This window comes from Petromyzon marinus, chromosome 59 (assembly GCF_048934315.1).
Source record: "Petromyzon marinus isolate PM22_M1 ecotype Great Lakes invasive population chromosome 59, UKy_Petmar_22M1.pri1.0, whole genome shotgun sequence".
In the NCBI taxonomy this organism is placed as follows: Eukaryota; Metazoa; Chordata; class Hyperoartia; order Petromyzontiformes; family Petromyzontidae; genus Petromyzon; species Petromyzon marinus.
In genome coordinates this window covers 8,998,094-9,025,720 of record NC_133725.1, presented here as the reverse complement: position 1 = coordinate 9,025,720, position 27,627 = coordinate 8,998,094, and the positions used below count along the sequence as shown (strand labels likewise).

Here is a 27,627-nt window from a genome sequence, read left to right as displayed (position 1 = left end):
TCAATTCACGAGCCATTTATATCCAGCAATTAAATAACGAGTACCACAACAGTAGCAGCGGTGATAATGTTGGTAATGGGTGTTGATGGTGGTGTTGATGGTAATGGTTGTTGATGCGGATGTTGGTGGGAATGGATGTTGATGGTGTTGGTGGTAATTGTGATGGTTGTTGATGATGGTGGTGGTTATCGTGGTGTGAAGTCTAGGAACATTAGGTGCCCTAAACCAACACTTGACCGGCGATAATGGTTCAACACACAAAAAAAAACCTCAACACATTTCGTGTCGATCGCAGTCCGTGGCCTTCAAAGGTTAATGACCCTTCTTAATCGCACATTTGACACGCCATGAAAAAGGGGCCATTGCCAAAAACGTCCTCTATATTGTTTACATTTTGAGGTCACTGCGCTTTTGTTGTTTTTGACACTGAACGTGTCGAGTCCATTGTATTGTCTGTGCAGCGCCAGATGGCAAATCTCAACGGAGGTGGTGCGTGGTAGAGGGCTCGACGCGCCGCGACTCCACCACTACCCCTGATGCCAGCTGGAGTTTGTTTTGCCACCCAGCCCCAGGTCCTCGTTCTGGTGATGTATTTGGGTTAATTTTGTCCAAGGATAACCAACCAGCCAACCAAACACGAACATTACCACTAACGCTAACCAAACAGCCACTAACCCTCATCAGCCAACCAACCACTAGCCCTAACCCTGACTCGCCAAACAGCCACTAGCCCTAGCTCTTACTAGCCCTCACTAGCCAACCAGCCACTATCCATAACCCTCACTAGCCCTAGCCCTCACTAGCCAACCAGCCACTATCCCTAACCCTCACTAGCCCTAGCCCTATCGAGCCAGCCATACAGCCACTATCCCTAACCCTCACTAGCCCTAGCGCTCACGAGCCAGCCATACAGCCACTACCCCTAACCCTCACTAGCCCTAGCGCTCACTAGCCAACCAGCCACTATCCCTTACCCTCACTAGCCAACCAGCCACTAGCTCCAACCTTCACCAACCACTAGCCCTAGCCCTCACTAGCCAACCAGCCACAAGCCCCAACCTTCACCAACCACTATCCCTAGCCCTCACTAGCTATCCAACCACTAGCTCGAACCTTCACCAGCCAAACAGCCATAACGAGTCAACCAGGCTTGACGAAGCGGCTTGTGAATACGGGCGACCTGTGTTCGATCCCAGCTGTGACTGACATCAGTGATGAGTGATATATATAGACCTGTCACGTGCCTCCCCTAAGACGACTTCGCCTTGAATGAGTACCTGACATGGTATGTAAACATCAGCATTGGGGAAACGAAGGCGGATGGCCGTGGTTTCCAGTCCCACCACTACCCTTGTGCGCAGTGACGGCAATAAAAGGTGTTCGCAAATAGCAATTGCTCTAACGGTGCGTGTATGTACAGCATGAGAGTGGGTGTTGGCCACCCACCCCCTCGTGTACCGTGCCGGCCTTCATAGGTGATACACGTTAACAGCGCTCCTGTCCCCTATAGTTAAGGCTACATAGCCGATCTTTGCCTTACGTGTGCTACGTATGCGTGTGTGTGTGCATATTTGCACATACAGTGCACAACAAACAAAAACGACCGGTGTGTAAACAAATCTCTCTCGATTGTAAAAGCGACGGCAAGACACGGACCACGGCCTTCCCCACAGCCGCGCATCTCCGCTGCCTCGAGGAGCGTTCATCCGACACGCGCCGGGTGGCTCCCCCCGTTCATCCGGCACGCGCCGGGTGGCTCCCCCCGTTCATCCGGCACGCGCCGGGTGGCTCCCCCGTTCATCCGGCACGCGCCGAGTGGCTCCCCCGTTCATCCGGCAAGCGCCGGGTGGCTCCCCCCCGTTCATCCGGCACGGACAAACAAACGCGGCGTGCGGCCCCACAGTTTCGCGAAGCGGTGGTGTCGACCTCGTGGCGGTAGGGCTGCGTGAAACGAAGCAGCGGGTCTGGCCCCACGGCCGACGCAGGTTCCTCACCCCGGATTCAGATGTACGACATCTCGTCCGCGTCTGACCCTCCCAAGGCTCGCGGCCAAACGCGCAACGGCCGACACCGCGTGAACGTAACAGCTTCCCACTTGGGGGTACGAAGGAATTGCAGGCACCCCTTAACACATTCCTAAACCGGGGGGGGGGGGTTGGGTGCAGTTTAGCATCACCCTCGGTCACGAAGAGCTCCAGAACCTCTCTCGGCGTTCACGCAGGGCAGGGGTGGGGAACCTTTTTTCTGACAAGGGCCATTTGGATAATTATATAACATCATTCGCGGGCCATACAAAATGATCAACTTAAACATTAACCTGTTATATTTGGTCAAATATTTAATTAACTCGCCCCTAATGCGATGGCTGGAACTGCTTCTCTTTGGGTGAGGCGTGTGGTGATGTTAGCCGGTATTGACGATGTTGCTGCTACTCGCAACTGCTTTTCCAGGTTTGCTCCCTAGATTTATTGAATTTCGAGTCCCGCCTGCGGTTGCCGAGGCAGGGCCACACCAAATGATTTCGCGGGGCTTATACGGCTTGTGGGCCGGATGTTCCCCACCCCTGATGTAGGGAATATTGTTGATGTTTTGGCCGTAGCCCCCGTCCCGTAGACGAATACCTCCGTGCGCAGGATTCACGGAGCCACCCTCCCTCTGCGACGACTCGCTTCGAGGTCACAAGCAGGCCTCTGGGTGACCTCGGTAAACCCGTTTATATGCGCACACGGATCCACGTGTCACGTCTGGCCTTCCTCGGCGCGACTACAAGAGACCCCGGGCCGCGTCTTCGCTGCGGCTGTCCACCTCGTTGCGTGTCAGGCGCGATCCGGTCTGTGGTGGGCAGTCAGCCTAGCGGCACAGATGGTGGTGGTGGTGGAGGTTGTAGTGATGATAGTTGGGATATCTGCGGTGGTCATGATGACTGTAGTCATCATGATGGTAGTAATGGCTGGGGTAGTTGTGGTGGTGGCAGTGATGATGGTGGTGATGATGATCACGATAGTTATGATGGTGGTAGTGATGGTGACAATTGTAGCAATGGTGGTAATGCGGTGACGGCACTGGCGGTGATGGTCAGATGATGGTGGTAGTGATGGTCGTGATGGTGGTGGTAGTGACGATGATTGATGGTGTTGGGAGCGACAATGAGTGATGATGGTATTGTTGATGGTGTTGGAAACGCAGTGGCCGTAGTCATCATCGTCACTCAATCATGACTCACTGTCACCGACGACTCCAATTACAACCACTCGGATGTATGGGGCCCTTGTTGCCACCGCTATCAAGCTAGATGAAACATTAATAAGCTTTATCCTTCCAGCAATAACACAGCTGTTAAGATGTTCAAACACCAAACAGACATCCATACGTTTTTTTAACCTCTTATGGATATTGGTCACGAAAGCCTACGTGTTAAACTGACCAAATAGACGCCAATTTCAAGGCATCAAGTTTGCATTAACCACACATCATGTTTGCGGTAAAATATGCAAACATGCTCCGATGACAATAATGTATGCATTGTCCTCTACACATTGTCCTACACCAGGCAGCCTCCTCTATGGTCTTGTCTCACCACCAGTGTTTGACCAGAGAACACCACCAAAAGGCACCACAAATATCACAGCATTAACAGCTCGGGTTGCACGTTTGGAACCCTTTTTGCCGATATAAGATGAACGGGCGCCACGGTGGCTAGATGTTAACTACATCGCCTGGTATACAGGAGGTTCGTGGGTTCGATCCCGACCCCTGCTGTATATTTGGAGTTTGCGTGTCTCTCGTTCTGCCCGTGGTCGTGTGGATTTTTCTCCGGGTCCTCCGGTTTTTCCCTCCACATTTAGAATCAACATCACCACGCGTTGAGAGTCGATGGCTGCTATATATTTATTTCCACGTGATGATAAGCCAAATCGTTGAGCTATCATTTGTGATAGCCAGATCGCTTCTCAAATAGACCCACATAGCTCAGTGGGGCATAAACCTGGTAAATTCATATTCTTAGCTCTTTCGGTAAAGTCCGACACACCTGATGACGACCGTTTGTGTTATGGTCGAAACGTCGTGATAATTGTTATTGTTTTATATATATTTTATTATTTTATTGTTTCCCTTCAACGTGACTTTACCGAAAGAGCTAAGAATATGAATTACTGCAGTCACGAAAGCTTTAAATCAAAATTTAACCTGGTAAAATAAAATAAAAATTGTTTTAGTTTAGCTTCGAACATCTTAACACCTGTACTGTCAGAAACACTCGGCTGGATGAACAGTTTACACCACGAACGTTCATGAGCGACGTTCACACGGAGGGCGCTCCACCGCACTGTGCGCCACAGCCCCCACCTACCCGTGTGCATTTATTATTTACAAACGGTACCCCACGTAGCCACAGACAACACTGAACCTCGACACGCGCTCGTGCGTGCGTGCGTGCTGGGCCCGGCACAACTTCCGATGGCTGCCAAGGAGCCACAACTCAATGTTGTCGGAGGGTAGATGATGGTCCAGTGGCACCCTGGCGAGGGACAGCCAGTCAGGTCATCAACACCGACGTTCTCGGCGATTGTTGGCTCCGTGTCTCCGACGTGGCCATGAAGGACCCGATGAGAGAGATCGACCTAACGTTTGATTCTTGGATCACTGGTGCTGGGTCAGTATGTCTCTCTCTCTCTCTGACACAATCACCGACATGGCCATTGCGAATCTCAAAATAGACAAATAGGAACCCCGGGTTTGAACCCTGGATATCAGTGGTGCCAGTTCAATAATCTGATACAGAATCACCGACATGGAAATTGTGAATCTCAAGACAGACAACCACAGTCCCCAAGGGTTAGAACCCTGGCTATCAGTGGTGCCAGTTCAATAATCTGATATAGAATCACCGACATGGCCATTGTGAACCCGGGATCTCTCAGCGTCTCGGACCACGACCGTTAAACGAACCCCCCACAGTCCATTAGCACGAGGGGACCCCGCGCGTCGCTCCCGACAACATTGCCAATGGCTTTAACGTCCATCGCAACAACAACAAAAAAAGGACACAACACGGTGCAAGTCGCAAAAACAAAATAACACCGCCACGCAACACGCCCGTAAAATAAGTCAGTTGAGTGTCGCCGGGCTGGTCTTCCTCTCATCAGTGAACCGCACGGCTCGCAAGCTTCCCTGCGGCCGCTTGGTCTACCTCCGAGCGAACAGGAGGCGGGCGGGCGGGCGGGGGGGGGGGGGGGGCTTCATCTCAGTCGCGTCCGGTCCTGGGTCGGCCGACTCCAAAAATATTTTACACATCCGGCAAACTCCCAACAACGCCCGGTATTTTGTGCCTTTCCCCCCCCGCACCTCCGCTGAGCACGGTTGGTGGCTACGCACGTTGGTGCGAAAGAAGTTCAACAGCCATACATACATACATGTCCTGTCTCTGGGGGGGGTGGGCCACCACCCACGGTCAAGTGACGCCTGCACTCCCAACTACCATACCAGCGACCCCGAACGCATCTCCACGCCTGGCGTCCGAGACCCCCCCACCCCGGGTCTGACCACTCGCCCCCGTCAGCTGTCACGATTCCTTGTCGTGATTCGATTCAAGAAGAGCACTGCAGTGAATGCTATGGTGACCTAGAGCGGTTGGAGGGAAGGGGGTGGGGGGGATCACGATGAAAATCGATTACCTCCACCTGTGTGCCTTAGCCCGCGCGCCTTGTGAACTTAATCACCGATATTAATTTATGCATCTACATATACGTGCGCACACCCGCACACCCCCCCCCCCCGCCTGACCCGGTACATTGTTGCGGGCCGCAAGCACCAGGTGAAGGGGAGTGGAGTCGGCTGGGTAACGTGTGGCGAAAGGAAAGAATCGAGAACAAAGGCGGAAATGGAAAAGCAAGGGAGAAACTGGAGCATTGGGTCAGGAGAGGTGAGGATGGATCGGACGAGGCTACACGAAGGCCTCGACGCTGCCGATGCCGCACGGAACAGAGCAGCAGCGTCCATTGACACGGCGGGTGACGGGGAGAGGGCGACAATTCAGCATGGTGTTGACCATCCATAGAAGCCGCGTGGTTTGCGGGAGGCTTGAGCCGATTTAGATTATAAAGTGACAATGCAAGAGCTGCGCTGCGATTGGCCGTTACCAGGTCACGTGGCTTTTGTCGCCTCCTGTCAGGTGCAGCCCGTGTCTCTGCAGGACATCGGAGCGGTGGGCAGGCGGGCGAGTGGGAAGGTCGAGTTTCGAATCCTGGTTGTTGACTCGGCCAATCCCTCACTCTGGGGTGGATAAAATTATCTACAACTTTGCGGACAAGTCATCGTTTTTTTCTCTCCCCTCCCTGTGAATGGATTTGCGCTCGCCATGGGAATGTGGAATTTTCCACTGCTGGCTCAGGACTGTAAATAATGGGAGATGAGCACCAAAGCCTCAAAGCTCATTTAAGCAGAAAATCACTTTGCCCCTTTTTTAATTTAGGGTCACGACACTGGCAACGCTTTTTTTATCTTTCAAGGGAACTAACTTCGCAATTTTACATTCAAACTTCCACGACACGTACAACTTGTTAATTTTCCACAGCTTAAGCAGGCCGCAAATCCTCGCCTAGACATCCTGCTTGGCTAGAGTGAGCTCCCTGGGTTGTGGCATCCAAGCAAGAGGGTAGGGCGGAGGGGGGGGGCGACAGGCACCTCGGCCTAAATCAGTCCGCAACATTAACAGTTAAATAAAAGGTGCACCTAGCCTGGCACTATGGCTGCGGCTACCAGTGACGTGCCACCTACTGCAGTCTACCAGTGACCCGGCAAATATTCAGCCAGAAATAACGTTCTGGTCACAAGTCACTCGCGGCTGCGCCTCATCTCCGCGTATGACGTAACCAATTAAGATCCTCAGTTTTAACCTCCATAGTCCTGGAGTAGGTGTTGTTAGTGAGTACCTATGAAGGCGGTCTGCACAGTGCTCAAAAGAGTCTGGCTAACACCACCCACCTTACTTTCACCAGTTCCGATGTTGACAACCGGTTCCGATGTTGACAACCAATACCATTCAAGAACCGATTCATGTTTAATATTGTGGTGAATGGTAGCGCCTCTGGTGGCTGCAGGAACCCAAGCGGGCCCACCGTACGATTGGGAAAAATATTTTGACGCATATGACGTGATGCTGCATACGAATGTATGTGCACTTGTGTGCCCAGTATATCATTATGGGGAGCGGTAGTGTAGCTGATAGCGCGCTACACTACGAACCCGGCAACCTGATTTCGACTCCAGCTCACAGCCAATACCAGTGATGATTATCTTGAACCGGTGCTGGGCCTCCCCTAGGTTGGCTCAGCTTCAAATGAGTATCCGGTGCGGTGTGTAAATACATTGCAAAACAAAGGCGGCCTGGTGTGGTGTTCATAGGTGCTGCTCTCTAACAGCACTTGCCCCAACAGTCTGTTCAGGCTATACCGGGGGGGCCTTTTTGTCACGTGCGCGTATGTGTGTGTGTGCGCGTGTATGAGCGAGTGCGCACGTGTGTGTGTGTGTGTGTATGAGCGAGAGCGCACGTGTGTGTGTGTGCGCGTGTGCGCGTGTATGAGCGAGTGCGCACGTGTGTGTGTGCGCGTGTGCGCGTGTATGAGCGAGTGCGCACGTGTGTGTGTGTGTGTGCGCGTGTATGAGCGAGTGTGTGTGTGTGTGTGTGCGTGTATGAGCGGGAGCGCACGTGTGTGTGTGTGTGTGCGCGTGTATGAGCAAGAGCGCACGTGTGTGTGTGTGTGCGTGTATGAGCAAGAGCGCACGTGTGTGTGCGCGTGTGCGTGTATGAGCGAGTGCGCACGTGTGTGTGTGCGTGTGTATGAGCGAGTGTGTGTGTGCGTGTGTGTGCGTGTGTATGAGCGAGTGTGTGTGTGCGTGTGTATGAGCGAGTGCGCACGTGTGTGTGCCCGCGAGAGGAAGCCGGTGACCGCTGCGCTCATGAGCGTCCGGCGCTGGCGCAGGATGGCGATGGAGAGGAGGAGGAACAGCAGACGGAGGGGCAGGAGGGGCCGCGAGTGAGCGGCGCCAGAAACAGGGTCAGGAAGCTGAGTGCCGGCCGCTCTTCCTGCAGCCCCAGCGCCCCCAGCACCCCCAGGGTGAGCCCAGTCAGCTTGTGCTCCGTGGGGTTCACCGGCATCAGCTGGGGTGCAGGAACACACACGGACGGGTCATCGTGGGCAAAGCCAGCGATGATACCTCCACCACACCTCCTCCACCGCCTCTCCAGACTGAGGAAGAGACGCTCAGAGACCGAGATTTTTTTACAAGGCCATCGACTTATCGTATAAAGACTCATCGACTCACACGAGACCCACAGATTTGGCTTATCAGTCTCCCACTATCTGCTCTTAGGTCTGCTCTTCCCCTGGGTCGCGGGACTCGTGAAGACTATGATACCAGGCCTCACCAATCGACTCTCATCCATCCTGCCCAAATCGCATCACTGCCACTCACCCGCCACGTTCTCTTCGTCAACCTCCAAGTTCACATTCTTAGTTCTTTCGGTAAAGTCACGTTGAAGGGAAACAATAAAATAATAAAATATAAAACAATACAATTCTCACGATTTCGATTTAAAGCTTTCGTGACTGCAATGATTCATCTTCTTTGGTTCTTTCGGTAAAGTCACGTAGAATGATAATAAAATAATAAATTGATAAAATAAAATAACACAATAATATTCTCACGACGTTTCGGCCACAACACAAGCGGCCTTCATCAGGTGAAGGGGGCGAGACTGTCTGTCATCATGATGACTGCTTGATGTCATCATGATGACTGCTTGTGTTGCAGTCGAAACGTCGTGAGAATTTTAATGTTTTATATATATTTTATTGTTTCCCTTCAACGTGACTTTACCGAAAGAACCAAGAATATGAATCACCGCAGTCACGAAAGCTTTAAATCAAAATTTAACCTCCAAGTTGCTGACACTATCCTCCCCCACCCTGCACGTGTACCACCCAGCACAAGCCGTATTTTGCCAGATGACGTCTAGAGCCCTCGTCTGCTGTTTGTTTCTTTCATACTTCTGCAGTGCTTACCCTAATATATACACACACACACGTACACATGCAAAGACCCCCACAGACCCACAGCCTTCACGGACTGTTGGGGCAAGTAGCACCTTGGCAGCCAGCACAGCACACTAAGCGGTAAGTGGCAATGTTTACTACACACCACACCAGGTTCTCATTTAAGATCCGAGTCGACCTAGGGGAAGCCCAGGGACCGGTTCAGATAATCGTGACTGGTGTTGGCCGTGAGCGGGATCGAACTCGGGTCCCTGGGTTCGTAGCGCAGCGTAGCGTTGACTAGGCCTCGGCAAGGTAAGGTAATTTACCCTTTTTACGTACGCCTTTTGGCGTCATCTGGTCGAGCACCAATTGGGTCGAGGCTCAAAAGAAAGCCGTCCCTTGGTGTGGACCAATCAGTTTCAAGGACAATGCATATATTATCATAGTATGTTTTTTTGTTTGCATTTTGACTGCAGGTATTGTGGTTAATGCAGACATGAATTCTTGTTAAAAGGTTTCAGTTTTGTTGCCAGAAAAAAGGGGAAAAACCCTATTATTACATTTTGGTACTGGCAAAGGAGGTCTAATGATGATGATATGCTAAACATTTCGAACAGACACACATATTCACACATTTCCCTTTAATATATATAGATGAATAAAGTGCTCTACCTAACATTTACCTGTTATAAACCTTTTTCATGTGTAGTAGCCCAGTAATTACCCTGTAATCGGGTAATTTGTATGGGTTAAGGGTAAAGGTAGGGTAAAGGTAGGCTCGTTGTTTTTACCTTTAACCTTACACTGTGCCGAGGCCGAATGCTAACCACTACAATACTGCCCCCCCCCACACACACACAATGCTACACAAAAGACAAAGATCCCCCTCCATCCTTGAACACTGTTGGGGCAAGTGCTGCTAGCGAGCACTTATGGCCGGAACGGTTCACGAGGGGGTGGGTGGCCAGTACCACGCCAGACCGCCTTTGTCTCCCTAGTGGCGACGTTTACGCATCACACCAGGTACTCATTTGAGGCGGAGTCGACCTAGGGGAGGCCCAGGACCAGTTCAGATAATCGTCACTGGTGTTGTGGCCGTGAGCGGGAACCGAACCCTGGTCGTCGGCTTCGTAGCGCAGCGCATTGACCGCTACACTACCGCTGCCCACACATACACTACTGCACATACACAGGGGGAGGGAGGACACGGGGAGAAGATGGGAGGCGTAGGCAGGGGAGGATGGAGGCAATAGGAAGAGCGAGTGAGAGCGAGGGAGGCTGGCTACTGCAAACTCGTCCTCACCTTGGCCACCTTGTGGCAGTGTATGAGTCCGTCAGGCCCCACGTAGAAGGTGGAGTGTGCATCATAGTACCTGCGCGCGTCACACAGCAACGGATAAAAATACAATAAAATGGGAGTGCGCCGCGAGCGTGGTAAAAGGGGCGCAATTGTTCCCCTAGCGAAGGGCCGACAGTGACGTAGGAAGGCGCCACCACGGCAGTGAGACGCAGGCTGCGGCGGTTCCGTGGTTAGGGGGCGATGATTGTTGCCCGCTGCTGCTGCTGCTGCTGCTGCGCGCGATCCCAACCGAGTGATTTGCGGAGTAATTTTTTTTACAATTTGGCACGATGGCCAAGCGTTATTTTAGGATCTGTAACCTATAGGGACTCCTTTGTTGCCACCGGTAACAAGATAATGAAAAATAATAATAGGCTTTACCTGTTCCGGCAAGAATACAGGTGTTAAAATGTTAAAACGCACAGTCCCGTATATTGAACTGCTCTACCCGAGCCATGGATGCTTTGATATTTGCGTCGTGTTTGTGCTCTTTGGCCTTTTGGCATTCTCTGACCTAACACCGCTGGTGAAACAAGGCCATTAAGGAGGATGTCTATGGCGTAGGTCAATCGGTTCCAAGGATAATGCGTACATTATTATCAAAGCACATTTGTTTGCATGTTTTACCAGAAGCATGATAATGTGTGGTTCTCATGCAGGCTCGATGCCTTGGCAATGGGTGTTTATTTGGCGTCTGAATATCTTAAACACCTACCATATTCTTGCCGGAGGGTATATAAAGCTCGTAAATTTTTGTTATCCTTTCGGGATCCGCGGACGTCTGCTGCGGGGTGCAGCGGACAGCGCGCGGGCATCTCGTGGTAAACGGCGCAACCGAGGCATGAACCGGGGCGGCCTGCCGGAGTCGAACCGTGAAACCTCCGCAACGAGCAGCGAACGCGCCACCGTTGGGGTCCTCGCCCCAAGCAACAAAAACAACCGCCGACGTCACGTCGATGTTACGTTGGCGACGCGACGTGTCGACCTCACGTCACCAACCTCACCACCACCACCACCCCTTGCGCCAGCTCGTTAGCTTTGACTATAAACTATTTTTCATTTTACCAAGTAATGCCCACTGAGCTATGTAGCTCTTTTTCAGAAGTGACCTGGGCCACAAACAATCGCTGAATGAAGTGGCTCATCATGTGGAAATTTCTAGCAGGAGCCAAATACTCCAAACATCCGATTACCAAGGTTGGTCGAAGTAAGTTCAACATATACACATACAGAAACGCACGATGATTCTCAATGTGGTGGCAACAACCGGAGGACCCGGAGAGAAGCCCACGCGACCACGGGGCGAGACGGAGAGAACACACGGACTCCGAACATACAACAGGCATCGTCAGGGTGAGGTAGTTAACATCTCGCGCGCCCCGTAACGAGCGTCGAGCACCTGTAGAGCGTGGATCTGTCGCGGCGGTAGAACCGCAGCAGGAAGACGTGGAACGGCAGCCCCCGCAGGCGCCAGCGCGCCTGCACGCTGGCGCTGTCGTCGTGGCGCGTGAGACTGAGCACCTCCATGTGGGCGTCCACGAAGTAGAGGGAGGAGAGGAGGTTCAGCAGCGAGAGGGAGAGCTGGTACAGCACCACGCCTCTGCGCAAGGAGCGCACGGCGCACGCACAGCCCCATCAAAACACACACGGCACCGTCAATACACACACACACACACGGCAGTCAACACACACACACAGCGCACGCAAGGCACTGTCAATGCACACAGTACACACACAAAGACAAAGATCCCCCATATAGCCTGTAAGACTGTAGGGGCAAGTGCTGTTAGCGAGCACCTATGAAGGCCAGAACGGTACACGAGGGGGTAGGTGGCCAGCACCACGCCCGACCGCCTTTGTCTCCCTAGTGGCGATGTTTACACACCGCACCAGGTACTCATTTGAGGCTGAGTCGACCTAGGGGAGGCCCGGGACCGGTTCAGATAATCGTCACTGGTGTTGGCCGTGCGCGGGAATCGAACCCGGGTCGCCAGGTTCATAGCGCAGCGCGCTAACCGCTACACTATCGCTCCCCACCGCAAACACACACACACAGGTGCAGTGCTCCTGCATTTTTGAATTCTGCATTTGCGAACGTTTTCAAGAATGTGAACCCCTCGCAGATAGAGACGGGGGTTTAACGTACGCACAGCGCGCACACGACAGAGGGGAGAGATCTGGTGTCACCCCCACCTCGTCTTGAGACGGAGGAACTCGACAATGAAGACGACGTTTGGCGAGTAGAGTTTGTAGTTGTGCCTCTTCATGAAGAAGTGAGGCAGCTGCAGGTGACACCAGGGCAATCCACCATTAACCACGGAAAACCACGGGTACCACACGGGTACCCCACGGGCAACCCATCATCAACCAAGGGCACCCACGGACACCCACGGTTAACCCACGGGCAACCCACAACCGCGGGCAACTGTAGAGCCCTGCCCGAGCGCGTTGCAACAGTTCCAGCAACACGACTCCCCGCCCCACTGCTTACCCTCCCCCCTTCACCCTCGCCCCAACACTACAATCTGGAGAGGACAACGTAGCCCAAGGCTCCTTTTCCCCCTCCCCTTCCCCCACCTCGTGCTGCAGGGCGCTGTGCACGTTGATGAGGTGCTCCTGCATGTCCCCGCCGCGGTCTCCCCCGGCACGGCCGCTCCGTGCCGACGACCCCCGCGGCGCCGTGGCGGCGGCAAAGCTTAGCCGGTGGCGGCCGTGGTCGCCAGCGCAGCTCCCGGCGCGGTCAGCAAAGTCGGTGAAGTCGGGGAAACCCGGCTCTACGACGCCGTACGGCGAGGGGTCGTGTCCGTTGCCGGCGGCGGCGAGCAAAGCCGGGCGAGGCGAGTCGAGTTCCGAGCCGCTTGGCGTCAGCCCGAGGTGGAGAGGGGCGGCCGCCCCCGTGGCCGCGGGCGCCGGCGAGCGCCGGGGGTCGTCGCGAGCGGAGAGCGCCGATCGGCGATGCCGCGGGGACGTAGGGGGCGGCGCCACCTCGGCGGGGTTACCCCCCGCCGCAAATTCCGTCCGGGCCACCGGTCCTCGCCGCGGCTCTTCCGGCGCCGTTACCACGGGCGGGCACGGCGACACTTTTGACGCCGGGCCGGGCGGTCCGTGCCGGAAGCCGCCCACCGCCTTGAGCGCGCCGTCACGCCGCGGACCGTCGAGGGCGCGGGTCATCGGGTGGCCCGGTGGCCCCGCGCAGCCGGGGCTGTGGCGCACCACGATGTCATCCCGCTGGCTCCCGTCCACGGACGTGAAGGGGCCCAGCAGCCACTCGAGGGGAGCGGACATGCCGGGCGACATCAAGGCCATCGCCTCCTTCTGTGCGTACACACACACACAGCGTTACACACGCACACACACACACAGCGTTACACACGCACACACACACACAGCGTTACACACGCACACACAGCGTTACACACGCACACACAGCGTTACACACGCACACACAGCGTTACACACGCACACACACACACAGCGTTACACACGCACACACAGCGTTACGCACACACACAGCGTTACACACGCACACACACACACAGCGTTACACACGCACACACACACACAGCGTTACACACGCACACACACACAGCGTTACGCACACACACACACAGCGACAACCGCCATTCGCCATTAGATGGCGGTGATGTCACCACGGCGCTTGTGCCAGGCTATGTGGCAGGAGGCGGTCACGGGACAGACCCAGCAGGTGCCATGGGTCGACTGACTGAGATGACTGGCAGATGCACAACCTGTACCCCCTACTGTGCCAACTTCGTGTTAGCCGCCCGGCGCTCCGCTCGTTGTTGTGAGCGTCGCTGCTCTGCCCTCCGTTATTGCACACACACAGTTGCGCACACACACACACATATGATTACACACACAGCAACACACAAAGCACATACAGTTACACACACACACAGTTACATAAATACCGTCCATACACACAGCGCAGACAGCGCGCACACACAAGGCAAAAAAATCCCCCGTACAGCCTTAACAGACTGTTGGGGCAAGTGCTGTTAGCGAGCACCTATGAAGGCCTTTACGGCGCACGAGGGGGTGGGTGGCCACCACCACGCCCGGCCGCCTTTGTCTCCCAAGTGGCGACGTTTACACACCGCACCAGGTACCCATTTGAGGCAAAGTCGACGTTGGGGAGGCCCAGGACCAGTCTGAACTTCGTTCGCGGGGTTCGTAGCGCGGTGCACTACCTACTAACTCCACCACTCCCCACATGCACACACAGCGGCGACATACACACGCAGTTACATACGTACACACCTTCACGCACACACATACAGATGTGGCTGTGCCCGTAGGGTGGCTGTGTGGGGTGTCTGTCGTGTGGTTTTTTAGCATTTGTGTCGTGTGTCTGCTTGGTTTGTGTGCACTGTGTATGCGAGTGGTTTTTCTGTGGTGTAAGCATAGTGTGCGTATGTGGTGCATGGTGAGTAGTGTGTATGCTTAGTGTGTGGTGTGTGTGTATTTTTGTGTGCACGAGTGGTTTGTGTGGTGTGCGTGTATGGTTTGTGTGGTGTGCGTGTGTCGTGTGCGTGAGGGCTGTATATCTGTGGGGTGTGCGAGTGGTGTGCGTGAGTTATGTGTATGCGTTATCATTCCCAAGTGTGTGACGTATACGTTCAGTGTGTTTGAGTTGTGTGCATAAGTGGTGTGTCTCTGTGGTGTGTACGCTTCGTGTATGTGTAGTGTTCCTAGTTGTGTGATGTGTGCCGTGTCCACGTGGTGTAGATGTATGTGTGGTGTGTGTGTGGTGTGTGTGTGGTGTGTGTGTGTAGTGTGTGTGTAGTGTGTGTGTGGTGTGTGTGTGGTGTGTGTGTGGTGTGTGTGTGGTGTGTGTGTGGTGTGTGTGTGGTGTGTGTGTAGTGTGTGTGCCGTGTCCCCGTGGTGTAGATGTTTGTGTGGTGTGTGTGTGGTGTGTGTGTGGTGTGTGTGCTATGTCCCCGTGGTGTGTGTGGTGTGTGGTGTGGTGTGTGTGCTATGTCCCCGTGGTGTACATGTGTGGTGTGTGTGTGTGTGGTGTGTGTGCAGTGTCCCTGTGGTGTACATGTATGTGTGGTGTGTGTGCAGTGTCCCCGTGGTGTACATGTATGTGCAGTGTGTGTGTGGTGTGTGTGTGCTGTGTCCCCATGGTGTACATGTATGTGTGGTGTGTGTGTGGTGTATGTGCAGTGTGTGTGTGGTGTGTGTGTGCTGTGTCCCCGTGGTGTAGATGTATGTGTGGGGTGTGTGTGTGGTGTGTGTGCTGTGTCCCCATGGTGTACATGTATGTGTGTGGTGTGTGTGTGTGGTGTGTGTGGTGTGTGCAGTGTCCCCGTGGTGTACATGTATGTGTGGTGTGCGTGTGGTGTATGTGCAGTGTACCCGTGGTGTAGATGTATGTGTGGTGTGTGTGTGGTGTGTGTGTGGTGTGTGTGTGGTGTGTGTGTGGTGTGTGTGTGCTGTGTCCCCGTGGTGTAGATGTTTGTGTGGTGTGTGTGTGGTGTGTGTGGTGTGTGTGGTGTGTGTGTGGTGTGTGTGCTATGTCCCCGTGGTGTACATGTGTGTGTGGTGTGCGTGTGGTGTGTGTGTGGTGTGTGTGCTATGTCCCCGTGGTGTACATGTGTGTGTGGTGTGCGTGTGGTGTATGTGCAGTGTACCCGTGGTGTAGATGTATGTGGTGTATGGCCTTGAGGATCTGTGTGTGGTGTGTATGGCGTATCTGCATGCTTAGGGTGGTCTTGTTGTCTTTGTATGTGTGTAGTGTGCCCGTTGTTTGGGGCCGGCTGGATCTCACCGGTACGGGCCGGGTGATGAAGTCAGGTGATCGGCTCATTTCCAGAGACCAGCACAGCAGGGGCCTCACTGCAGCAGACACACAAACGCCGCTGTAAAGATCTCAAACACTCCCTTTGTTCTGGCACAGCTGCCTCCATCTGCAGCTCACAGGAGGGGCAACACCAGTACCAAGAATAATCAATCAAGATGCACTGATACATTGCCTAATTACTATCCCCCAGACACCTCCATTATAAACAATTAACTCTGGTGAAAGGTCGCTTGCAACTGTGTGTGTACTGTGCGTAATAAACCATTGTGGGCCATTCTGACCACCTCCTATTAGCACGGTTGGCTACATACAGTGCGAAAGAAGTTCAACATACATATGGGTGGTCTCCGGTCTTGATTCAAATTGGTTCCACAACCACGACCTTTGTAACAATGCCACCATGGATCGATTTCCGACGCAGAAATTCAATTTGCGTCGCGTTTCCCGACACGACATGACTCCGAACGCATTTGAACAGCCGCGCTGGTTTCCGACGTGAATTGCCGTGGAGATTTTTGTTCCTCGAGTTTTTTTGTGGACGTCTGGCTATTAAACCCGTTAAGATACGCCAATAAATAGAAGAAAAAAACCACATCGGCAAGTGACGTTTCTACTGTTTCTTTTGTCCATGGGAAAATAGGGCCCGATTAACGTGCATTTACAACGGGGTTTCCAGGAATGCATGCATTGTATTTACAATTCCTGTATTGTAATTACTACGACGCCTGTTTACAGATTAAAAGCCTCATGAGTCTTACGACTCTTTATTAGGAGGGTCCTGCCAGGTTTTGGTGGGTGGGGGGGGGGTGATGATTGCTAGAGGGGTGGCCTCGTTGGCGAGATGTTAACTACCTCGCCTGGCATGCAGGAGGTTGTGGGTTCGACCCCGACCCTGACGCCTTCTGTATACTTGGAGTTTGCTTGTCGCTCTCCTCGTGGCAGCGTGGATTTTTCTCCAGGTCCTCCGTTTTTTCCCCTCCACATTTAGAAACATGTGTTCAGAGTATATGGCTGCTATAAAGGTCCCCGTCATAAGCCACTTCGTTGGGCAATCGTTTATGGCCAGGTCGCTTCTAAAAAAGAGCAATATAGCTCGGTGGGCCTTAGCTGGTAAAATTTAAATTACAGTCGACCCCTCTTAACAAAACCGGTCGTTAAGCGAGTACAGTGAGGGAAAAAGTATTTGATCCCCTGCTGATTTTGTACGTTTGCCCACTGACAAAGAAATGATCAGTCTATAATTTTAATGGTAGGTTTATTTGAACAGTGAGAGACAGAATAACAACAACAAAATCCAGAAAAAAGCATGTCAAAAATGTTATAAATTGATTTGCATTTTAATGAGGGAAATAAGTATTTGACCCCTCTGCAAAACATGACTTAGTACTTGGTGGCAAAACCCTTCTTGGCAATCACAGAGGTCAGACGTTTCTTGTAGTTGGCCACCAGGTTTGCACATATCTCAGGAGGGATTTTGTCCCACTCCTCTTTGCAGATCTTCTCCAAGTCATTAAGGTTTCGAGGCTGACGTTTGGCAACTCGAACCTTCAGCTCCCTCCACAGATTTTCTATGGGATAAAGGTCTGGGGACTGGCTAGGCCACTCCAGGACCTTAATGTGCTTCTTCTTGAGCCACTCCTTTGTTGCCTTGGCCGTGTGTTTTGGGTCATTGTCATGCTGGAATACCCATCCACGACCCATTTTCAATGCCCTGGCTGAGAGGACGTTCTCACCCAAGATTTGACGGTACATGGCCCCGTCCATCGTCCCTTTGATGCGGTGAAGTTGTCCTGTCCCCTTAGCAGAAAAACACCCCCAAAGCATAATGTTTCCACCTCCATGTTTGACGGTGGGGATGGTGTTCTTGGGGTCATAGGCAGCATTCCTCCTCCTCCAAACACGGCGAGTTGAGTTGATGCCAAAGAGCTCCATTTTGGTCTCATCTGACCACAACACTTTAACCCAGTTCTCCTCTGAATCATTCAGATGTACATTGGCAAACTTCAGATGGGTATGTATATGTGCTTTCTTGAGCAGGGGGACCTTGCGGGCACTGCAGGCTTTCAATCCTTCACGGCGTAGTGTTACCAATTGTTTTCTTAAAGTATTAAAGCTTTCGTGACTGCATAAAATATTTCCTATTTAAGCTTCTGTTCAACACTCCGCCCCCCCCCCCCCCTCTCTCTGCCTCCCTGTCCGTCTTTCCTCCCTCCGTACCTCTTGGTGGACTTGTATATGTATTTCTACTGACCGTGTACCTCGTATTTTTCATTCTATCTATGCTGGTATGTGCAATCCAAAGGTTGAAAACGAAATTTAACACTCTTATGAAATTCGTGGTCCGCCAGGGAGTGTCTAACTGTGTTGTTGGCCTGACTGGATGTGCTTCACATAATGTTTTTTCAGGTTTGGTATGGGATAGTGTTTTGCCCTCGCATGTGTGGGCTTCCAGTTTCCTCCCACACATGTAACCACTCATCATTAATTGGCCTATGACACCTTAATATATAGAGGACTACAGAGCTTGGACAACTGTTGGTGGCACCACGCTCCCCGCATGGCTGCCGCCTTCCCTGCTCGCCTGCGTTTCCTACCCACTCCTCTCGAGTCGTTATCCTCTTTCTAAGAGAGTGAGCGAACACTGTACGGTGCACCATGGCGACTAGATGTTAACGTCCTCGCCCGGCATACAGGAGATTGTGGGTTCCATCCCGACCATGACGTCTGTATATTTGGAGTTTGTATCTCTCTCTCTCCCCCCCCGTGGTCACGTGGAGTTTTCACCAGGTCCTCTGGTTTTACCCTTCGGATTTAGAATCAATGTCACTGCGCTTTTAAGAACATTTGGCGGCTATAAATTTCCACACTTCGTTGAGCTATCATTCGTGATGGCCAGGGTCGCTTCTGAAAGAGCGCTATACAGCTCAGTGGGGCCTTACCTGGTAAACTAAAACATAGTTTATAGTTTATTATTATATAAATCAGTTCAACTTGGTTGTTCCATGGGGTCGACGCAACTTGGAGACTGCGTGAGGCTGTGTGGGGCTGCATCGGACTGCCCGTGTCTGTGCGGTGCGCTCTCACGCTCGGGTCTCTCGGGAAGGCAGCGGAGGCCCCGAGGGCAGCCGTGGGGGAAGCTGGGCAGGGCAATGGGGGCAGCAAGACGACGTGGGGGTGGGCCCGGTTGACGTCCCCCCCACGGCCCAGCGCCAAACCATCGCACCGAGACAAACGCCTGCGGGAACACGATGATAGGTTACGCAACTCTGATTAGCACGTACGGTGCGAAAGAAGTTCAACGTACGTACACGTAGCAGCACTACACCCTTGGCCGGCCACCGTTGTCTCCCGAGTGACGATGTTTACCCTTCGCACCGGGTACTCATTTGAGGATGAGTCGACCTAGTGGAGGCCCAGGACTGGTTCAGATAATCGTCACTGGCGTTGGCCATTAGTGGGAATTGAACTCAGGTCATGGAGTCGTATCGCAGGGCACTAACCACTACACTATCCCACGCACACACATGCACGTGTAGTGACATGGAATCCGTCACTTAGCAGCATAGCGCTGGCTGCTGGCAGGGAAGAGGATCTGCAGCTTATAGCAGCCCTGACAGACAGCAGGCCACGCGATAGACCCGAGAGGGATGTCGGGGAAAGGTTACGGAAGGGACACGTCGAGAGCCCGCGAGATGGTTCCAGAAGGGGGGCGTGGCCGGGGCAAAGCGAGACAACGCTGACAGTATAAGAAGGGCCCCGGGTTCATAGCACAGAACGCTAACCGCTACACTACTTCTAGCACCACCCTATCACACACAAACAAATATATATGGTTAATCTTTAATGGCTATTTGCTTTTTTAATATAATATATACAAAGCAATATAAAACAAGTACAATAAGCACAAATGAAACCACCAAAAACAATCCAATTCTGGACTGCACGTACAATCCCACAGCACTGCAGTAGTCACTGTGCAGTGCAGGACGAGACGGAGGACTGCCCTGGCCCGCGTGCCATCCCTGCGCGGTGTGGAGACTCCGTAGCTAACAGTTAGGGCCCATCCATTTAGTATGTACGCGCGGAGGAGGGAGGTTAACCCAAATGCGTACGCTTGCGTATGGGGGGGGGGGTCTACTGACAATGTACGTACGTATAGGAAACGAGGGGGGGGGGTGTGATGCCTCGATCATAATTTGTCTATATTGGCCTTCAACACGTTAATATTATTAATCCTTGATAATCTGTGTGGATTAAATATCGGCCGTTCTACAGGATTCGGGGGGGGGGGGGGGTGCGTCAAGCGTACGTACCCAGGTGGGGGGGGGGGGGTGTAAAAAGGCTGGGTGCGTACAGGGAGGGGTCAAGTTGTGATATATTTTTGCGTACCTACTAAATGGATGGCCCCTTAACAGTCATTAAATAAAATAACACTGCGCTCTTAAAAGGGGGGGGGGGGGTTATATTCTTGGGTCTTTCGATAAAGTTACGTAGATAGGTTCAAAGAAAATAATAAAAAATAACAGAAAACTACGACGTTTCGATCGCAACGCTTGCGTTTCTGTTATTTTTGATTATTTTCTTTGAACCTATCTACGTGAGAATAGGTTTTCCCCTTTTTTTCTGGCAACAAAACAGGTGCTAAGATGTTAAAACACCAAACTGAAATCTTTTACAAGGAATCATGTCTGCATTAACCACAATACTTTCGGTCAGAATGCAAACAAAAAACGTACTCTGATAATATATGCATTGTATTTGAAACGTACTCTGATAATATATGCATTGTATGTTTTTTGTTTGCATTCTGACAACAAGTATTGTGGTTAATGCACAGTTTGGTGTTTCAACATCTTAACACCTGTTTTGTTGCCAAAAAAAGGGGAAAACCTATTCTCATATTTTGGTACTGGCAAAGGAGGAACCACGATCTATCTACGTGACTTACCGAAAGACCCAAGAATATGAATTCCTGCAGTCACGAAAGCTTTAAGTCAATATTTAAGCATACATTAGGCGACGTTTCGGAGGAATGGCCCTCATTCAAAGCACAAACATAGCACAGGGCACACAGAGAGTGGATAACAGGAGTTGGAGGATTGCACAGGGCTATACCTAATAAATGAAACTGAAACTTAACAGTCATCATGCCTCTGCATGCAGCTCCTTCCTTGAGTTTGTTTAAAATTTTTACATTGTTAGGGCCCAAAAAAAGCCCTAAGTACATCTGCCCACGTGGTCTTAAGGATGAACTGGACTCTGGGCGTGACTCTCAGATGCCCCCCCCCCCCCACAGTGCAACCTCTCCCGTGTTTTATCCGCCCTGTAACTTTGCATTTAAATGAGCATTCACATTCCCAACGCCACGTGCTGTGCGTGCCAGTGTCTATGCGTTCATTCAAATAACCTCACTCTTCCACGTACTATTCACGTGTGCATATCCTCTATATGCGTGCACGCTCTTCTCTCAGCCCGAAAAACCTGACCCGCATTCAGATGAACAATTTGCGCTGGCCTTGAACATTCAGGCCGGCTGAGCTACCACGATTCATTCCGGGTTTAACCAAGCTGGATCGTGTGAGGAGCTCACACAACCTTGAACGATCCGGACAGTGTCTACTCTGAACAATTTATTTGTATTTTACCAGGTAAGGCCCAACTGAACTATTGACCTCTTTTTCAGAAGCGACCAGGCCACAAAATGATACCTCGACGAAGCGGCTTATCATCACTTGGAAATGTGTAGCAGCCAAACTCTAAACGTGTGATGTTTATTCTAAATATGTGGAGGGAAAAACGGGAGCTCATTACACAGTGTGATCATCACCCAAGTGACGTGCATGCATGCGTGCCCTGTCTGCTTGTGAAAACGTGGACCCTCTTGTTACATTCAGCTTAGCAGGTCTATCCTGGTGTCTTGAGTTGTCATCTGGTTGAACATAATACACTTGGATGCCTACCTAACATCCATCCTGGGTTCAAAGGTTATCTGGTTTCCTTTCACAAGAGGCCAGACCAGCAAGCATCACTCATGAAATTCAATGCCAAATATCCCCACTGCAGTTCATAAACCAGCCTGAGTCACCTTCATCTTTGAAGTTATGTGGCTGCGAGAAATTTCCACGCGATGATGATGAAGCCACTTCTCGCCGAGCTATAATTTGTGATATAGCCAGGTCGCGTCTAAAAAATATCTATATAGCTCAGTGAGCCTTTACTGGGAAAATACAAAAATTCGCATCTGTTCCGTACAAAATACATTGTCTCTGCGCTGTGAAGAAAGGCCGTTGCCCGAAACGTCACCTACTATATCTACTTTTTTGCATTTCAGGGCATTGCTAACGTATCGATTTTGTTTTATGCCCGTGAATATAAGAATAATGATAGTAAATAACGTTAACAATTCACTTTATTTACCCAGCAAAGCCTCGCTTAGCCTCGATGCTTTTTTGCTCATGAGGGTGCTGCGCCTGCTGCTGCTAACACTGCGATATTTGTCCAAGGTCCACGCCGAAGCCATGTAGGACGTTGGGGGGGGGGTCGTGCTGTTAGCGAGCACCTATTAATAAGGCCGAATAGGCGCACGAGGGGATGGCGCGGATACAGCGCCACACGTGGCCGCCTTTGTATCTCCAGTAACAGATAATCGTTGCAGGTTGAGCCAGCCGATGGGAGACCCAGGACCACGTGAAATATTCTCCACAGCGGATGTTAACCGTGAACGGGAATCAAACTCGGGCCGGTTGAGCTCCTGCAGCAGTGTGCTAAATACCGTGCCGCAACTCCGAACAGAAGGATACAACAACAACACAACAACCGCCATTCGCCACTAAGTGGCGGTGACGTCACCACGACGCTTGTGCCAGGCTATGTGCACCTTGACGCCACGTGGAGTGTCGAACGCCCGCCGGCAGGAGGTCACGGGGCAGACCCAGGTGCCACGGGTCGACTGACTGAGTTGACTGGCTGATGCACCACCTGTGCCCCCTAATGTGCCAACCTGCTGTGCTTTAGCCACCCGGCGCTCCGCTCGCTGTTGTGAGCGTCGCTCCTCCGCCCTCCGTTGTTGTTGGAGGGCGACTACCTCCAACTGCCCAGTAGCGTCCTTCAGGAGCCTCCTCCACAGAGGCCGATATTGACACCGCTGGTACCGGTCATCGGCAAGTCCACTCAGCTCCACGTCCTCCTGTACCACATCACTCCATCTCTTCTCGAGCCCGTGCCGCGCCCGTTTAGCCCCCTCGATCCGGCCGAACAAAAGCTGTTTCGGCATGCGGTGGCTGGGCATGCGGGCTACATGACCCAGCCATCGCAGCCTTGCCCGCCGGAGGAGCTCACCGATTGGACCTTGCCCGGATCTTTCAAGGATTTGTGAGCTCCTCACACAATTCAGCCTGGTTAAACCCAGGATGGATCGTAGGCAGGCCAGCCTAAATGTTTCTAACCGGCGAAGATGTTCAATTAGGGAGGATACAACACACACACACATATGCAACGATCCATACAGATGCGTTAAATAATCCATCGCCCACACTTCACAGCGCAAGTGCCCGAGCCTATAACACCTGGTATTCGCGGGCAGTTTTCCCAAGCCTCAACCACGATTTATCCACTGCTGGATGAAGGTCTGCCCACCCCGCCACCAGTCTTCACGGTCCAGCGCTGTTATCACGATCCATTTCACTCCACCCACCAGCACCAAAACCGACCTCACCGCTCCGTCTCAGCGGCTGCCGTCCCTGTCGGCCGCATTTACCCGAGCACTTAGCCAGGCTCAACCCCGCTTAGCTTGCGAGATCGTGGCGAGATCAAATTTTAATTCACTCGGAAATAATTCGAGCTCCGAACCCGTGACCTCGTTCACCTTCCCCGGCAGCCAAGGCCTAACCAAGAGCCGAGGCGTCGCCCTCGCCTGGATTCCCTACCGGGATCGGGGCGCCTAGGCCCGCGGGGAGGTGAGGGTGAGGGGATGGGTTTCAGTGATACGGGGGTCGGGGTGGTGGTCATCCTCACCGGCGTCTGATCGCGGTCCTGCTTGGCCAGGGCGCGCAGCTTTAGCCTTCTTCCCGCGGCCAGGCAGGGCGAGGCGAGGAGGCGCTCGTAGACGTATGGCGACATGCTCGGCCGTTGCGTCCCGCGAACTCACGCACGCGATGCCGCCGCCTTCATCGCGGTCTCTGCACTTTACGCGCAACGTGCAACGCGATTGGCTGTGGGGGAATCCCCCGCAGTGAGCCGTGACGTAGCTTCTTTAGACCCCCCCCCCCACCGTGCCATCTTAGGTAGGGATAAGGGGGGGGGTCACGTCGGGAAAGAATGGGGGCGGGTGGCCATCTTAGGTAAGGACCGACGCGATTGGCTGTGAGACCTCCGTCAAGGCGGAGAGACGCGCAATGCAAAAAGATAAAATGAATACGCAACGGAATAAATGATAAATTATGTTAATGTTGAAAAGAAAGCCAATCAGCGGGCGCGTGGGGCTTGATGCGCCATCTTAGGTGAGTGGCAGTGCAGAGGACGCCCGAAGGGAACACCGGATAACCATTTTAGGTAGGGGTGAGTTTGATGTGGTTCGTGGAGCGATTCTCAACTGGGGGGTTAACGACGCGGACCACCTCCGGGGGTCACCTGCAATGTCCCAGGGGGTATGTGGAAATCACGTAGCAATGTCCCAGGGGGTACGTGGGGGTCACGTGACAATGTCCCAGGGGGTACGTGAGGGTCACGTGACAATGTCCCAGGGGGTACGTGGGGGTCACGTGGCAGTGTTCCAGGGGGTACGTGGGGGTCACGTGACAATGTTCCACGGGGTACGTGGGGGTCACGTGGCAATGTCCCAGGGGGTACGTGGGGGTCACGTGGCAATGTCCCAGGAGGTACGTGGGGGTCACGTGGCAACGTCCCAGGGGGTAGGTGGGGGTCACGTGGCAATGTCTCAGGGGTACGTGGGGGTCACGTGGCAACGTCCCAGGGGGTACGTGGGGGTCACGTGGCAATGTTCCAGGGGGTACGTGGGGGTCACGTGGCAATGTCCCAGGAGGTACGTGGGGTCACGTGGCAATGTCCCAGAGGGTACGTGGGGGTCACGTGGCAATGTCCCAGGGGGTATGTGGGGGTCACGTGGCAATGTCCCAGGGGTACGTGGGAGTCACGTGGCAATGTCCCAGGGGGTACGTGGGGGTCACGTGGCAATGTCCCAGGGGGTATGTGGGGGTCACGTGGCAATGTCCCAGGGGTACGTGGGAGTCACGTGGCAATGTCCCAGGGGGTACGTGGGGGTCACGTGGCAATGTCCCAGGGGGTACGTGGGGGTCACGTGGCAGTGTTCCAGGGGGTACGTGGGGGTCACGTGACAATGTTCCACGGGGTACGTGGGGGTCACGTGGCAATGTCCCAGGGGGTACGTGGGAGTCACGTGGCAATGTCCCAAGGGGTACGTGGGGGTCACGTGACAATGTCCCAGGGGGTACGTGGGGGTCACGTGGCAGTGTTCCAGGGGGTACGTGGGGGTCACGTGACAATGTTCCACGGGGTACGTGGGGGTCACGTGGTAATGTCCCAGGGGGTACGTCGGGGGGCACGTGGCAACGTCCCAGGGGGTACGTGAGGGTCACGTGGCAATGTTCCAGGGGGTACGTGGGGGTCACGTGGCAATGTCCCAGGGGGTACGTGGGGGGCACGTGGCAACGTCCCAGGGGGTACGTGGGGGTCACGTGGCAATGTTCCAGGGGGTACGTGGGGGTCACGTGGCAATGTCCCAGGTGGTACGTCGGGGTCACGTGGCAATGTCCCAGAGGGTACGTGGGGGTCACGTGGCAATGTCCCAGGGGGTATGTGGGGGTCACGTGGCAATGTCCCAGGGGTACGTGGGAGTCACGTGGCAATGTCCCAGAGGGTACGTGGGGGTCACGTGACAATGTCCCAGGGGGTACGTGGGGGTCACGTGGCAGTGTCCCAGGGGGTACGTGGGGGTCACGTGGCAACGTCCCAGGGGGTACGTGGGGGTCACGTGGCAACGTCTCAGGGGTACGTGGGGGTCACGTGGCAACGTCCCAGGTGGTACGTGGGGTCACGTGGCAATGTTCCAGGGGGTACGTGGGGGTCACGTGGCAATGTTCCAGGGGGTACGTGGGGGTCACGTGGCAATGTCCCAGGGGGTACGTGGGGGTCACGTGGCAATGTCCCAGAGGGTACGTGGGGGTCACGTGGCAATGTCCCAGGGGGTGTATGGCGAGGTGATTTATAAATGTGAAATCGTACGTGGAAGTCATTGGTGACGATTCATAAATGTATGAATCTACAAATAGATACGGTAATCTAGATCGACTTAAAAAAAATTCCTTTCTAAATTCGTGTATCGTAAAAAAATTGGTTTCCAAGAGGAACCAGCGAGCGCGAACAAATTACTCCACGCGATTTATTCGCTTTTAGTTACTCGCGAGTTCAGGATATCTCACAACCAAGTGGACAATTGGTTAAAATATTGACTGACGTTCATGAATTAATACATTTATTTCTCAGAACCGTGTTGGGTCAGGCAATGGGGGTGGGGGTAACTCGTTTCAAACAAAATTCAACAAGGGGATTTACACAGTAGCTAGAAAAAAAGGTTTAGAACCACTGGGTTTAGTGGTTAGGGGGCGTCCATAAATGACGTCACGCAATTTTGGACGATTTTTTACCCCACCCCCCCGTCGTCACACGGCGTCACAGAAGACAGACTCCCCCTCAAATATGACGTCACAAAGCTCTGCCCCACCCCCCCCTCAAAAATAAAAAATGCTTCAAATCGCTTTAAACTATTGTCATTGTAGTGCGTATTTAATGTGGCGCTGCACTCTGATGTTATAGGAGAAAACATTTATTAAAAAGTCTATTTAATTAAGTAGAACGTGTTTTCTATATTCATTTAAAGTTGCGCATTTTGATGTGACGTCACATTTATCAACCCCCACACCCCCCCATCGTCACACATCGTCACAAATATCTGACCCCCCCCTCCCTCCCCCAGGTGCGTGACGTCATTTTATGGACGGCCCCTTATCCAGGTCCGCTTGATTTAGTTTCAACGAGGTGAGGAGTCTCAGGTGCTAGAGTTACCTGGCTCGCCACAGTAACAAGCAGCAATCCCATTGCACAGCAACGAAGCAATTATACCAATCTTCACTAAAAGGCTGCGTCACGTAAATGTTGGGAGTGAGGTCGGGCTGAGTGAGGTGAGTGGCTGCGGTGGGATAGGTGAGGTAATTGAGGTGAGTAAATGCGGTTAGAGGGTTTCGTCTATGACTTGGAGAGCAGGACACACGAAGCGTCGCACTTAACATTAAAATAGCAATAACATTTAAGAATCACAGTTTAGAGGCAAGTAACATATATACAGTACTATAATTCACAAATAATTTAAGTAATATTTTTAGCTCTTT

The 27,627-nt window shown here is 52.8% G+C and overlaps 1 protein-coding gene across 4 annotated transcripts; it reads right to left on the bottom strand.

Annotated features, from left to right (window-relative positions):
• On the bottom strand, window positions 1–24,439 carry C59H6orf136 (chromosome 59 C6orf136 homolog). Of its 4 annotated transcripts, none has more exons than XM_076053086.1 (9): window positions 24,218–24,439; window positions 19,289–19,439; window positions 17,938–18,147; window positions 16,172–16,239; window positions 12,955–13,692; window positions 12,571–12,659; window positions 11,777–11,977; window positions 10,342–10,411; window positions 1–8,161 (listed from the first exon to the last, which is right to left on the bottom strand). In XM_076053086.1, the coding sequence occupies exons 1-9, from the start codon at window positions 24,320–24,322 to the stop codon at window positions 7,958–7,960; spliced, it is 1,836 nt and encodes a 611-aa protein (XP_075909201.1). In that variant the 5' UTR covers window positions 24,323–24,439; the 3' UTR covers window positions 1–7,957. The 4 variants fall into 4 exon arrangements, with proteins under 4 accessions (XP_075909201.1, XP_075909202.1, XP_032832285.2 ...); XM_076053087.1 differs by having other exon boundaries at window positions 12,955–13,689; XM_032976394.2 differs by lacking the exon at window positions 17,938–18,147 and having other exon boundaries at window positions 12,955–13,689; window positions 24,218–24,436.
• Window positions 24,440–27,627: the final 3,188 nt, after the last annotated feature.